Raw genomic sequence first — 15593 nt, 5'->3', positions numbered from 1 at the left:
AATACCTTTAGATCATACTTAACATATAAGTTTACACCTGTTTTTAAAATTCAACAAACGAATCGTAATTTATTCAGTGATACAAGCTGCTTTCTCGTGACAGATGACGTCACATTCGCCATGTTTCATTCAGAAAGAGGTGTAAATGTTTTGATTATGATGAGGAAGTGAAATTTACGTCAAAACCAAAGAAATGATATCCTAAACCATTGTACATTGACAGGATTTGATTTGAATTACTTGATTATTATTGACAATCGCAAAGATGGCCGGTGGTGGTGGTAGAAACTTTAATTTCAAATGTGTTTTGTTGGGAGAAGGTTGTGTTGGAAAAACATCATGTGTGTTGAGATATGTTGAAAATAAGTTTAATGAAAAACATTTAACAACATTGCAGGTAAGCTTGTCATGCTGTTTATGGTATATATCTGTTATTATGTTAAAGGTCCAATTAAATTTCAGAATGTTGCAATATAATCTAGTAATAAAAAAAATAGTGATGTTAATAAAAAAAATGATGATGTTTGTTTTAATAAAATTAGTTACATGTATGCTTCTGGCTAAATCCAAGAATAGATCCGGGGGTCTAACTAAGAGTATATATATAAGGTCACGCTGTTTTCTTTAATTTATTAGAGCCATTCAGTTAGCTCAATAGGTAAGACTAAGAGCGTTGGGAGCGAGCGTTGGACTGCGTGAATCGGGCGACCCAGGTTTGATTGCAGGACAGTGCAGGTCACTTTCGTTGTGATTGATCATGAAATCCTTTCGAAAGGTCATTCACTCTCAGTGTACATCTGCTCTTGTGTGTACAGAAGTAATCAGTTTCTTGTGAAAGAAAAGGCATTTAGTACTTAGTATTTAGTGCTTTACAGTCTGCCCTGGGATGATTCAGTGGCTGAACTGTGCTCTGGTAAATTCAGTATGGCATACTGCTGTGATCCAGAGTGAAAACTACCAACAACAACACCTTAGGTTTATTAAATTCAAGTTATACTCGAAAATACAGCGTGTCTAATCCAGGAGATTGACATGGTTCTCATACATTATTAAGTAGTCCATACTAAATTTCCAGTATAGTCTATAGACATGTACCTTTAGTGATAATTGCTGAAAAATTTCTGTCTCATGTTTGAAATTGTACCAGTTACTAGAAAATGTTACAGTTTGAGCTATCATTTTGTACAAAACATTTTGAACAACATCCTGTTTCTGTTTATGTGTTAACACTCATGAACCAATCCCAGTTATTTATGACTTGGGGTGAAAGATTAATAACTATAAACTTTTTTTTTTTTAATTTTTCAGCAACACAGGTTGCCCATTTATTTTCCCCGTAATTGGTGCAGTGGGGTCGGAGAGCCATCCCCTACTGTACCTTACATTATCAATTCATGGCATATATCATCATATTAAATTTAAAACATTTAAGTGACATTAAGCTCATTTTTTTTTTTTTTTTCAATGTCAAGTTGAGTTTTATTGACTATAAATTTCAATATTGACAATAATAATGGTGCTTGACAACAGTTGATATAAGAAAAAGATTTTGGATAAAATATATATCTACCTAAAACATAAAGACTGCCCCATACTTTTATTAAGTATAATTTTTCCCTCTACAGATATTTCCAAAATGATCCTTGAGCCATAAGAGTTACCGGAATATATTGAAAAACAGAGACGAATCATGGCAAAAATGTATTTCAACTTTCAATAATAATAACTATAAACTTACATACCAAGAGATAAATGGATAAGTTCAACTAATAAGCTGTTATTCCATCAATTAGAATTATTATTATAACCTTATACACATGTCCAAATTATTTAATGTGTGCACTTGGTCTATAGGAAGTTTATGGCTTTATTACCAGTAGCTTACAAACACACGCTCGAATATGTACCTGGACTGAGCAATGTGTCAAGGAAACAGCAGTTCACTCCTGTCACAGTTTGGACTCACACAGATAGTTATCCCTAGGTTACTAGTCTGACTCGTCAGCCACTTGGCCATATAGCCAGTAGCCACTTTAATGTATGTGCCTGTTAACTTTAAGTAAAAGTCAAAAAGCAATGTCATTATATATAGGTATAGACTGATCAGTGATCACTGAGTAAGAAATTGTAAAAAAAAACATCAATTTCATTATCTCAGCTGTCAGCAGTTAACTACAGGTTTGACAGTTGTTTCTAACTACTTCAATATTGAAGATTTTTAAGTCAGGCCTGGTTTAAGTTAAGACAAATTTACAATGTTATAAAACTGATAAAATTGTTGACATGTTTTTGTTAGAGATTGCATAATATGCCATTCATGATTTATTTCATTTTTTTTCTTTCAGGCTTCATTTCTTACCAAAAAATTAAACATTGGTGGAAAAAGAGTTACTCTGAATATATGGGTGAGTTTGATTAAAAAACAATTACATGAAACATGACTTTGTCTATATACATTGTAGATGTTTTAAGGATGCTTGGTGTCACAATGGTGTGGGATGGTCTGAAGATTAAAGGTCGGCCTCTCAACTCCACCAAGGGATTGTGCCCAAGTGTGGTCACAACATTAGTTCCAGGAAGACCAGTACTGGTTAGTTCCAGGAAGCGGCCTAGAGATTGGTTCATATTTATTAAGCTACATGCTTTTGTCACATTTAAGTTTAAGTTTATAGTTGTAATTAGCAGGTGTGGAACGTTTTATGTAAAGTATGCATAAAAACTGCTGTTGTTGTAATACATATACTAGTAGTTAAAAGTATTACTAATTAATTTGAATATTAACTGAATTATTTTATATTAATTATTAAACATTAGGAACTGACTGTTTGGTAATTGCATTGTGAGAAACACAGTTATTGAGTTCATAAATCTGCAGAAATGTTTAAATTAAATGGTACTTTCAAAATCAAAGAATAACAACCAGTTTAAAATTGATTTTTTTCACCTCAAAAGGACTTTAAAAATACAGTGTACCCTTCATTTATAGAGGTGATAACACCATATGAATTGGTTTGTGAATATCAGTTGATTATATACCTGTAATTTAATTATAATGTACTGAATTATAAGTACAATATTTTTTTCTTATTTATTGCAATTTCTCTTGTAGGATACTGCAGGCCAGGAAAGATTCCATGCATTGGGTCCTATATATTATAGAGACAGTAATGGTGCAATTCTAGTCTATGATATAACAGATGAAGACTCATTTCAAAAGGTAAATAAAATTGTGAAGGCAACTTGAGGTTGTTTTTATCCTGATTTTATCTATAGACCATATTGGGTCCCAATTGAGAGTATTCTGATTTTCTTCTATTATCAGGGGGCTAAGGACTTTACTGGCTAAACATTTCTAAATGGTATTTTTTTTTGTCTGATAGAAAGAAAGAAAAAAGCCCAACTAATAGATAAAATATAAACAAAGAAAACATGGTTACTGTCTGTAAACAGTGTGAAGATTTATGTTATTTGCTAATACTAACCTTCAACTTCTGGAGGAGTAAGGTGCTTTCCATATTAATTTTGCTAATGCCGGTGACTACTAAGTATGTGATAATTTTGTTCTACACATTTATGACAATTATTTGTTACTCAGTGTTGATTTATTTACTTGTCAAGTATCAAACGAGGTCAATCCATTATTAAACATAGGACTAGGTTTGACTTTTTCTCTAAGGATAAATAGTATGCATTCTGAGGCATAATGTGCCTTTTAAGTGTATGCCAAAGTTATTGCTGGTTGTTCTAAATGGATAATTATCACATAACTGAAATAGATTGTTCTCTCTTGAAGTTTTCCTGTCAATTTACCTTTATTTGATTGACTCCAAAAAATGTGAAAATCTTTTTTTAATATTTTAGGTGAAGAATTGGGTGAAGGAGCTAAGGAAGATGTTAGGCAATGATATATGTTTATGTATAGCTGGTAACAAAATAGATTTGGAGAAAGATCGGCATGTCACAGTTGCTGAAGCAGAATCGTAAGTATGAGATATAATATTCATTTATAGCCCAAGGAGACTAACTCTTGCCACCTGTATAGAGCCAGGCCAGCCTGTACAACAGTGATGTAAGGAGGCACTGTTATGAGTAGGTCTCAAACTCAGGATTCTTGTGGGTTCAAATCCTGTCAGGGACTTTGGATGATTTCATGTGAGGGAAGTATCTGTCTAGCTTACAGAAGTCAGTGGTTCTACTCAGGTGCCTGTTTGTGCCTAAATTAATAAATACACAAAGGGGCATCTGAAGTCTTCCTCCACCAGTAAAGAAGGGAGGGTCCCTATGACTTTTGAAGTGTCAGTGTGAATTGAAATCCAACAAAACAAACAAATTCTGGTTTTTAAGACACTGATTTATACACCATTTTCAAAAATTGTTATCTCTATTCATAACTTTAAGTAACTGAATACTGTACTGTAGTTCAGCTGGTTTCAATCCAACAAATCATTGTTATGTAAAAAAAAGAAGTTTTTTTTCCTAATTGTAATTTGTTTAATTTTGTAAATCTGCCCAGGTCATACAGCAAAAGCAAGATTACATCAAACACATGCAATAGTAATTGTAATTATTCACCTGCATATCTGATCCTCATAAATTTATTATTTGAATGGCAGAGAAATATTTTTATAAGAAAATTAATAATAATTGATTTTTAATGTTGCTCACATCACAGATAAAATAAGATATTTCATCTATCAATACTTTGTTTAAATGTGACTAATTTTTGTGGCATTCTGCTTGAAAATGGTTGGTTGACAAAATTCATTGATATTCCTGGTTATGTGGATGCTTGTTAGATTTATAAGACATAAAAACTTTTCAAAATGATTTTATTAATATTATATGGATACATGTGTATCACTCATGTATATATAGTATCCAACTAAAATCTATTATGATTGACAGCTCAGGAAGTGCGTTAGTTATTTAGGGATTCATTTGTAGTTCTAGAAAAGCATGGATTCTCCATTCCCAAATAAACCAATGCTTGTCTGGTCTATACCCTCTACCACACTAAATACTTAACTGGACTTGTCCATCTTTGAATCTAGACAAAACCATTTATCATTTTAAGGGGGGAACTGCCAAATTTGTACTGACTGAATAGCGAACAGTGTAAACCCTGATAAGACAGCACAGTTGTTCAGTCAGATCTTGATTTGCGCTGGAATTGGAAGCATCAGTAGATTGTTTCGGCAACAGTAGGTCCATGGTTAATGAGCATAGCTGTAACTTGTCAATACTCTTGATGTCAATTTAGAATCTCATTGAAAATACTGCTAGTAATTTTAGTGAAAGTACACTTTAGCATAGGATTAAACTTAAAAATAAAATCTCTGGATTACTAAATCAAACATAATCATTAATGAGAAATTGTTATCATTGTACCACTGCACCCATATATCATGCAACATGGAAATGATAAATTCATAATTAAACTTTTGTTCAGAAACCTAATTATTTTATTGATTTTCTGTTGCATGACTTTCATATATGCTATCAATCTCTTTAAAGTAGCTGTCTAAAAATCAATGTAAGTTCAGGTTTTGTAGATAGATTAATAATTACATTTCTACTGTAAAATCATGATATTCCGTCACAAATTCAATGGCACAGAGCTGTTTTAATTTTGTAGTTTTTACCCAGTATCCATTTTTTATAGTTGTTGTCTTTTTTGTTTCTCTGTGTGTGGGTAGCTTTAATAAGACACCATTTTATAAGCTTGAGCCATCATACATGGGCTTTACATACTTTGTTTTTGGCATATTCATGAATGACATTAACCTTTGACCTATAACAAAAAATTTAAAGTCACAATGACCACCAAATAACAAATATTAATTGTGACCATGTAAAATTGGTGTCATTTAAATTATAAATGTATGCAGAATGCAGAATTCTGCCCAAAAGACGTACTTAATGATCAGAGGTCAAGGTCATCATGACCTCCAGAATTAAGATATAAACTGTAGCCTTGGAAAAAAGAGGCCCTGTCATCCACAGCCTTTAACTTTACAAATGTATATACCTTGATCGGCATACCTTTAAGGCCCTTTAAAGGTGAAATGTCAAGGTCACCACCTGAGTCATGGCGTTCTTTCAAATGCAACACTTGTTCAGTTGAGTTTCAAATTGTTTAGTTTACCAGTAACCAAAAAGACTTCAAAATGCATTCAATAAATCAATAGAAAATAGATTTATAATTAATTTGGCTTCTTGATCATTGTATTGAACTGAATTGAATTGCGTGTGTGTGAAATTCTTCTGAAATATGGTTTCCACTAACTACAGCAAATGTGCAAAAAATGATTATTTCAAGTGACGAGAAACTGATTTCCTTGCTGCAGACATGATCAATTCTGTAATTACAGTGTTGCGTTTCAGTTAATTAGGACAACATATCATACAAAATGTATGACGTAAAAGAGCGTAAAAGATATTATCTTTTTGAAACGAGATTCCCCTAAACAAAGGATACTAGTTCCAATGATGAAATAATGTTCTGAACAATTAATGATCATAAAGATAGGCATATTCAAAAGAGTGTGCAGAATTATTTTGTTATTTATATGTGGAAACTGGTATAGATTTTAAATGACATCACACTGTTTCTTTCGAATTGTTTATATAAATCTGTTTTTTTATCTGCATGGACTTGCAGGCAGACTTTAATATTCTGTACAGGCAATGTATATTTGTTATTTTAACCACTAGTACCTAAATTTTTAAGTACATTGTTAACCTTTGTTTTATCTTTAATGTTCTGTCCTATATATAATATGTGTGGTAAGGTTAGACTTGATAATCATGTCCTAGATAATGTACATTCGTACAAGTCATGCTTTATGTAAGTATAAGGCTGTCAAGTTTATTCTGCAAAGTTAATAAAATTTGTAACACCCCATGCTGTATGACAATTTGTTGTACATGCATATATTACTGTTAAGATACATGTGATACAATGTGTTAACATACCATTGTAAGTTATGATGTTGGGTTAACAATTAGAAGATTTAAAGTGTTTGTAATCATAAACTTCTCTTGTATGACCTCTTGTCAAGTTTTATGACTATAGATTGACCATTTCTTTATGATGTAAAGTTTGACCATTTCTTTATTACTCTTGTAAAGGAATTTACTGTAACCCAATTTATATTCGCGAATACAAATTTTCGTGTTTTGCAGAGGTCGGACATATTCGCGAATATTAATTTCCGCGTTTTCTTGATTTCCGAAAAAAAATTCGCGGATTGGAAAGTCCGATGGGGCCGTAAAATCCATTAGCCGACTATTAATCTTCAATAATTGAGGTCATTATTGGTGTCTTAAATGGGATAACCAATACGCTAGCCTTATATATTGTATTGGTAAGTGAATTGTGATCACAATTCAGCAAAACATTCTCTATATATGTACATGTACGCATCGTTCGTCTTCATTTCTAAACATGTCGTTAAAAGGGTGGTTGATAAAAAATAAACCCTCAGAATGCAGGGATGTTTCGGCATCGCTTTTGCCTGATCATGATCTGGAAAGCACACCAGAAAAGAAAAAAAATGATTAAAGCGGCAAACAAAGCTGTATTTAAAATTTTATCACCAAAGAGTGGTGTAAAGCGTAAACGTGGAAGTTACGGACATTATGATTTTGATTGCTATATTGACATAGAGTTCTTTTGATATTTATAAAATAGTAGTAGTTTACTTAGTTTGTGTTTTTATTGCTATATGGCAATATTCATAACAATTCATTACTTCCTACCAGGTGCCCGTAAAATTGAATATATCCGGTCAAGCAGCTTTGCATGAACAAAGTCTAAAATAAAAATTTCTCTCCAATTTATTCGCGAAATCTTGCGGACTTATTCGCGCAAACAAATATTCGCGCTTCGTGGCCATCCGCGAATAAAGCCAATATTAATTGGTCGCGAATATTCGTTGGGTTACAGTATTACTCTTATACTCTAAAAAAATCCATTTTGCTCTGACTACTATTCAAGCAAGGTTGTTGAAATCCCTGACTATGGATGTTTCTAGTTTTTGCAGTAACAATAAAATGTTTATCCCTTCCATTCCTCTGCTCATAAACAGTATCACAAGTGATAAATAAAACAGGGCTGAGCCTATATCAGTGAATTTGCATAAAACTTTAAACTGAAAAAGGTCCATCTTGTCACCTAAGTGCGGTAACGGGTTAACATCTATTAAATTATGTAAGGAGTAAACCTGTTATTGCACAAAGATGACAGCATGTCATTTGGCCCTCTTACATATATTTATGGGATACAATCATATTAGAACTTGCCCATGTGGTGTTTTTTCCTGGTGGTAAGGGTAAACAACTTAAACACACACACTTCAGGCATATTTAGGAGCTATCCTCCGAGCTTACAGTGTTACTGATGATCTTAGGTTTTATTCTTCATCCTTGAAATATAGCTAAGAGGAACACATGCTAACTTAACACTAACAGTGTTGTTTTAGAGTTTACAGTCATTTAATGGTACGTTTATATTATTTCAGGTATGCAGCTTCAGTTGGGGCTAAACATTATCATACATCAGCAAAACTTAACAAAGGTATAGAGGAAATGTTCTTAGATCTAGCAAAAAGTAAGTATTTCTAATCTAGAATGTTTTATCTCCCAGAATCTGTCATAGACTAAAGTGGCTTTATAGATTTAAAAATGTGTCTAAAGAATTAAATTTCTAAAGTGCTGTATTAATTATATTCAGCCAATTTTATTTCCTTCAAAATTTAATGATGTCTTAGTGCTTTGGGTTTAATTTATTCAAGAATTTGTTTATTTATTTAAGGGTCTGATATTTCTTTAATGTAAATTATAAAGGCAATTACCAAAATATCACATTAACATTAACACTAGCATGTTGATATGTTGATAATTCACTGACTAATCTATCATTTAAGTATGAGATTTAACAACAAAATGAGGTCATATTAATGTCAGTCATTAACCCGAGTAGAAATATAAAGTTATATAGTATAAATTCATCAGTAATGGTAAAAGTGTACTTGTTCAATGTCAAGTCTGGATTCATTTAAACTACTTAAGTTAAAACTTAGATAGACTCATTATTTGTTTATAAGATAGAAACATAATTTATTTCTTCCTTGGTAACCCAGGCTAGTTACTGTATATCAGTACTGGTGAATATTAAATGAAGTATATACGGAATGTGTACTGTGGGTTCCTAAAATGTGAAATTTACATGGAATGTGTACTGTGGGTTCCGATGATGTGGTATACACTGAATGTGTACTGTGGGTTCCGACAATGTGATATTTACATTGAATGTGTACTGTGGGTTCCTACGATGTGGTGTACACTGAATGTGAACTGTGGGTTCCAACAGTGTGGTATACGCAGATTGTGTACTTGGAGTTCCGACCATGTGGTATATACTGAAAGTGTACTGTGGGTTCTAACGTTGTGGTATACACAGAATGTGTACCGTGGTTCCGATGATGTGGTATATACTGAATGTGTACTATGGGGTCTGACGATGTGGTATATATGGAATTTGTACTGTAAGTTATGATGATGTGGTATATACTGAATGTGTACTATGGGGTCTGACAATGTGGTGTATACGGAATGTGTACTGTGGGTTCCGACGATGTGGTTTTTACTGAATGTGTACTGTGTGTTCTGATGATTGGGTATATACTGAATGTGTACTTTGGGTTCTGATGAAGTGGTATATACTGAAAGTGTACTGTGGGCTCCGACGTGGTGGTATATATGGAATGTGTACTATGGTTCCGACGATGTGGTATATACTGAATGTGTACTGTGGGGTCTGACGATGTGGTATATATGGAATGTGTACCGTGGGTTCCAATGATGTATTTAATTATATAGTTACAAACAATATATTTGTTCAATAATTTTTAAATAGGATGAAACAAGGTTACAGCATATGTATTAGGGTATGTAATCCATAAACCCATCTATTTCTAGATATGATCGAGAAATCAGATCAAGATACAGTAACAAGACCTGGTAAAAACAGCCGTAAAAGTGTTGTTGTCGTGGACGATAGTGATGCTGGACAACATCAAGGTGGAGGCGGCGGTTGTTGTTCATCATCATCATAGCAAACTGTTTTCACGTTTACAGTGTTATGTTACCGTTACAAGTTATTTTTAGATCGGAGGGACAAGTTATTTTTAGATTGGAGGTTTCTAATTTTGACAAGTTTAATTTTAGAATTGGGGATTTTTCGTTTATCCGTACTCCAGTGACTTGAGCTGAGACAAATTATGGTATGAGACTGTAATGCAGTAGATACTGATTTTGATTTATGAAGTGTCTTAAATTTTGTTTACAAATGCATATTCATATGTACTCAATAGTATGCATTTGAATCGGTAATATTTTGAATATCTAAATTTAGTCATAACTGCTAGAATTTAGCCTTGGCTATTGAATTTATAGTAAGAATTTTAAGTTTTTGTTAATGATTATTTGGAATGATCATGAAATTAAAGGCATCTGTAGCTGATGTTCATTTTTTTTCAAATATGTACTTTTATTTCTATTAATACTTTTTCTTGATGTATCAGATTTCAAATTTGTTGTGATAGAAGTAAAGTATAAATTTCTCGAACGATGAAGAATATGGAATTGAAATATAGTTTAAGAATTATGCTGTGCTTTACACGCTTGATAATATTTGCCTGTTTACTATAAATAGATTTTTCTATAAATAAATTATTTGTTAAAGAGATATTCTATAAATTATAAAAAAGATGAAGTAAAATAATATAACATAAACCATTACATGATATTTTATATTTGTTAAATGTGGGTGTGTAATAAATCATGATATTACACTGCTTAAAACCAAAAATAACTGATCAAATTAGCCAATGAGAATGAAGATATTTATCATGTTTTATGTTAATATTTCAGTTATAAACCTTTATAGCCACATAATGTATGATGTGATTTGCACCAGAAATATGCTAACACTTTAATTGACCTTTGACTCATTTTATAAAAAGTTTAATGGTACAATTCACATAATAAAGTTTGGTTCGAAACATACTGTACTTGCTAACCTTAAAGGTCAAGGCCAATATGATGTATTATGGAGTTTACTGATGTTTATTTGAAAATTGTATTGAATTCTGTCATATTATGAGAAAAATATATATCGTAACTGATTTTAATATTATTTTTTTTCTATAAAAATGATGAAATATCCTGTCTATGTGAATGAATTAATACTTCAATGTACCATTAAAGCAGAATTTTTTTAAATTAAAAAAGAAGCCTCATTAAAGACATTTGTGTGTCTGTCAGTCATGTTTGGTTTCATACACATTTTAATAGTATGGTAATTTTGTTAAAAAGCCAGAAAGCTTATAAAAAAAGGCTACATGTATGTACTTAAGTTGTGATTATCATTTTACATCCCATTTTAAAAATCATTCTCATGTATTTGTATAAATTGATATATTTGGATATATTCATTTAGAAATTAACATTGTATGAAAGACCTTTCTTTACTTATTTGATTTGCTTGTCAGCTTATAATCTTCTGAGCTCATGTAAGCTAATTATGTCATGAATATAAGCTTCAAGAAGTGCAACAGTTAATGTCCGTCCAGGAATATTCAAATTAAGATCTTTGAAGCAGGTTTCATTGTTCTCTAATTCTACTATCTGATTGGATGGTTATGATTTGAAATTGACCAATGACCGAGTTTCATTTTAATACTGGTTATCTGATTGGATGGTTATGATTTGAAATTGACCAATGACTGAGTTTCGTTTTAATACTGATTATGTGTCTTCGGTAAATATGTAATAAATAACTTTTGACAACAGAAACATCATTTATGTACTGTTAAACGACAATGCTTTTATTAATATGATAATAATTATTTTGAAATTTTGATAACAAACTATCTTTTGGTTTGTTGATTAGAATTGCTACCTTTGAGGTTTCAAGAAGTTCATTATTTATTTGTAAAGTATATTTTTTCCTCTCATTATCATAATCAGATTTTGAAACCACATAATTTATCATTTATACTAAAATCTTTTGTGCTTGACTTTTCCTTAGATGTGGTCATTTTTCTTAGGTTGAAGTAGTGCTATTGAGTTATGCAAACGTATATGAAAGAAAGAAAAAACTAACATGTGTGGTGCATTATGGTTAAATAAATATATTAGTGTATGTTTTTGTTGCATTTTTGTTTTGTTTTTGTTGCATTTTTTTTCAGTGCAATTATATATTAACATGTATTTCTTATGCAGTGAATATTTCAAAATATTAATATAAATAATTGATATGCTATTGACCTCAATAATTTGCTATTATGTTGCTATCAACAAATTTTCTATATTTTTCATCTAGTTCTGAAATATTTGGTTTCTAGTGTTAAAAATCATATTTAAGAACTCTGCTTATTGATTGACAAGATTTTTTTTCCATCCCCACTAAATTTATGTAATGGACTCCACCTACTTTGACTGTGAAACTGTCCATTTATAGTTAGAGGGATTTCAATATGGAAAAATTAAAATATATTGAACAGTTAATTGTATAGAACCTAGTCAGGCTGCACAGCCGCGTACAAACATACTTGACTCTGTTGGAATATACAAGTCATGTATGTATGTATTCCAGGCTTAATGAGGGTCCATTTGCCCTTTCAGGCACTGAGAGTACGGACCCCGTACATGTCACCATTATATGTCCTCAAGGGAAGACGGTCAATAAATTTTGAATTCAGAATTTCACTGAATGATACTAGATATGTATGCAAGTCCATTTAGATACAAGTCAGGGGTACAAGTAGCCTTGTTACCACCATAAACAGTTACCCTCGGGCTAGATATTCTGGTCTGTACTGGCAGACGGTGTAAGATTCTTATAGTATGCAACTAATGACTGATTTTGCAGTATTTATCACCATATTTCTACTATGTGACTTTTGCAGGAAGGGCTTTTTCGTCAGTATGATCTATTTTTGGTAGCTTTCATAAATTTTAAACTGCTTTAAGGCTTATCAAGAAAATATTATATATATATATATATGGTATATTTTATATATTTTATAATTCGTAAATGATAGTACAAAGTTGCGTTTATTGCCATTTTATCTTAATATTTAAAGTTAAAAAGATTTTTTTTCTTTTTTTATTTCCTTCTATTTATTGACATCCCTAAACTCAAAAAGGTAAAAAGAAATTGTTGTTATTTTTTGTTGTTTTTTTTCCCTATTTATTGACATTTCTAACCTCAAAAACATGTTGTGTGTTAAAAATTGTTCATTGTGATAATAGTATGGCATACAAGATACGTGTAATTGTCCATGTTCACATTTGTTTAGTCTATATTTATATTTCACTATTGATCAAGTTTGAATTATTTATATGAGTAACCCTTTAGTTGTACTTGTTTTAATTTATAAATGCATGCTTTTATTTATCTTTATTTTGAATGTCTAAAAAAATCTGCTCATTAACCTGCTGAATTTATATAATGGATTTGCTCAGCTTTGAATTTGGAAAGGTCCATTCAGAGTTTAGGGGATTTCAATATCAAAATACAAAAATTGAGCTTATCAATAGTCAAGAGCCTGGTTGCATGCCTAAAGCAAATGGTAGTCAAAAATATTCATGTTAAAGCTAGATTCTGAGATATTTTTGTTATTGCTCAGTTTTCTGCAGATGTTGCCTATACATAAATTTAAGCGCAATACCTCAACTCGAAGTACAATAAGTTGGACTTGAGCCCAAGGTTAATGTTATATGAAGTGTTTTATTTATGCAGTCATTTTAAACTCGGCCCAACATTACTCTGTGTTACAAAATGTGATCTCAGTATATTTATATCACGTTTTATTGATTAAAAATGTGGATAGTCCCTGTGTTGGATTTGAATGAGCATATTTCTTTATGATATTCCCTTTGAAAAATTTCATTTCTTGATGAAATTGAATAAAACCTTATTAACCCAAAACCTGCTGAATTTGTATAATTGAATTGTCCTGCTTTGAATTTAGAAGAGTCCATTTTAAGTTTTAAGGATATCAGGATCAGAATACAAAGATTGAGCTGCCAACAGTATAGAGCTTGATCCGTTATGTCTGTCCGAGCAATATACTGATGGCAAATGCTAATTGCTTTGAGTTCCAGCAGGTTTAGGTGAATAACAGCTCCATTTCAAGACAATAATTCTTGACCAGGCATTGTAACTTATCTCTGTAATTAATTACAATTCAGATGGTCTAATTACATTGCTATTTGGCTGCTGTTATACATGTAGTTTTTAATACAGTTTACACTAAAACCGGTCAAGTTTTTACTTTTGAAATGTATAATACAATGCAAAATGAGATAAAGTATTTGTCAAAAGATTATAATTATTTATGTTTATCAAAACATTTTTTCATTCTCTTTTTTTTTCTGCCTAGACCATTTAGATTGTGTGTGTTATCAGATAGGCTGCACTCGTGTACCTGTAAGTTCATCTCATCATGCAAATTGTATTCAGATGACCTTTGTAATTATAACCTTAACCTTACATTTATTTCTGGTGAGAAATATGATTGGATGAATTATTCTATAAATAGATTATCTATTATTAGATTGAAACACATGGATGTTGTTATGAAGATTGGTATATATTTTTGTCATATTCTTTGTCCATGTACATGAAATTATTGTACAGAATGTAAATATTAATTGACCATTATTGAAAAGAAATAAATTTGTAACAAATGTTGGGAGTTATCTTCATATATGTCATATTGCTTTATTTAATGTGTTTCCAAGGGGGTGTCCGTGGCCGAGTGGTTAAGATCGTCGACTTCAAACCACTTGCCTCTCACTGCGGTGGGTTCGAATTTCAGCAGAGATTTTGAATTCTTTCATGTGAGGAAGCTATCCAGCTACAGCTACGTTACAGAACTTTGGTGGTTCTATTCAGGTGCCAATTTGTGCCTGAAGTGATGCACAGAAGGGCACCTTAGGTATTCCTCAGCCAGAAAAGATGGAAATTTGCTATATGACTTATACTGTGTTGGTGTAACATACCGTCCCGCCCCCACCCCGATCATGGTCGTTATTTCTGCAAGGATCTTACCCACAATCCCTGGATTACGTGACAGACCCCTTAACCATTAAGCCACCTTTTCCCTTCTTCAGCATTTATAACATATTCACACCTTCGTTACACACAGGCATAAAGGGACACTACACAATCATCCTCTACCAGTAAATTTCGAGGCTCCAAACATTTTAAATGCTTGCTCCCTATTTGAAGAATAGCAAGGCTATCCTACACACCCAAACATTTTTTATCCAAGACTTATTAGTGTGGAATTGAGTTTGATCAAATTGATGACCATTATAAACTATCAGATTACCAGTTTGTGTCCAAGTTCAGTCTTCAAATCTACTGGAAGCTTTAATCATAATTTTATGTACTTATAACTAGAATTATGTCAAGTATTTGAATGATATATTTATGATAATTTTGTAATGTATTTGAGTGAAATCTTTCTCTATGTGACTCCCTATATTATCTGTGCTCTTGTTTTATCATCAAGCAC

General features: G+C 31.8%; 1 protein-coding gene across 1 annotated transcript; it reads left to right on the top strand.

Annotated features, from left to right (window-relative positions):
• The first annotated feature begins 97 nt into the window (after nucleotides 1–97).
• LOC132716222 (ras-related protein Rab-21-like) lies at nucleotides 98–14764 on the top strand. Its single transcript, XM_060699448.1, has 6 exons — nucleotides 98–397; nucleotides 2346–2405; nucleotides 3110–3217; nucleotides 3862–3980; nucleotides 8523–8611; nucleotides 9982–14764. The coding sequence occupies exons 1-6, from the start codon at nucleotides 266–268 to the stop codon at nucleotides 10116–10118; spliced, it is 645 nt and encodes a 214-aa protein (XP_060555431.1). The 5' UTR covers nucleotides 98–265; the 3' UTR covers nucleotides 10119–14764.
• The last annotated feature ends 829 nt before the right edge of the window (nucleotides 14765–15593 follow it).

This window comes from Ruditapes philippinarum, unplaced genomic scaffold (genome assembly GCF_026571515.1).
Source record: "Ruditapes philippinarum isolate M1 unplaced genomic scaffold, ASM2657151v2 ctg863_1_1_1_1, whole genome shotgun sequence".
NCBI lineage: Eukaryota > Metazoa > Mollusca > Bivalvia > Venerida > Veneridae > Ruditapes > Ruditapes philippinarum.
The sequence above is the reverse complement of the archived record's forward strand: the minus strand, read 5'-3'. Positions and strand labels throughout refer to the sequence as shown.

What these genes read in the sequence shown, in the direction of transcription:
- LOC132716222 (XM_060699448.1), top strand. Translation starts at nt 266, where the DNA reads ATGGCCGGTGGTGGTGGTAGAAACTTTAATTTCAAATGTGTTTTGTTG. An exon ending in ATGAAGACTCATTTCAAAAG is followed by an intron (nt 3,218 to 3,861) that starts GTAAATAAAATT and finishes TTAATATTTTAG; the next exon opens with GTGAAGAATTGGGTGAAGGA. An exon ending in ACAGTTGCTGAAGCAGAATC is followed by an intron (nt 3,981 to 8,522) that starts GTAAGTATGAGA and finishes ATATTATTTCAG; the next exon opens with GTATGCAGCTTCAGTTGGGG.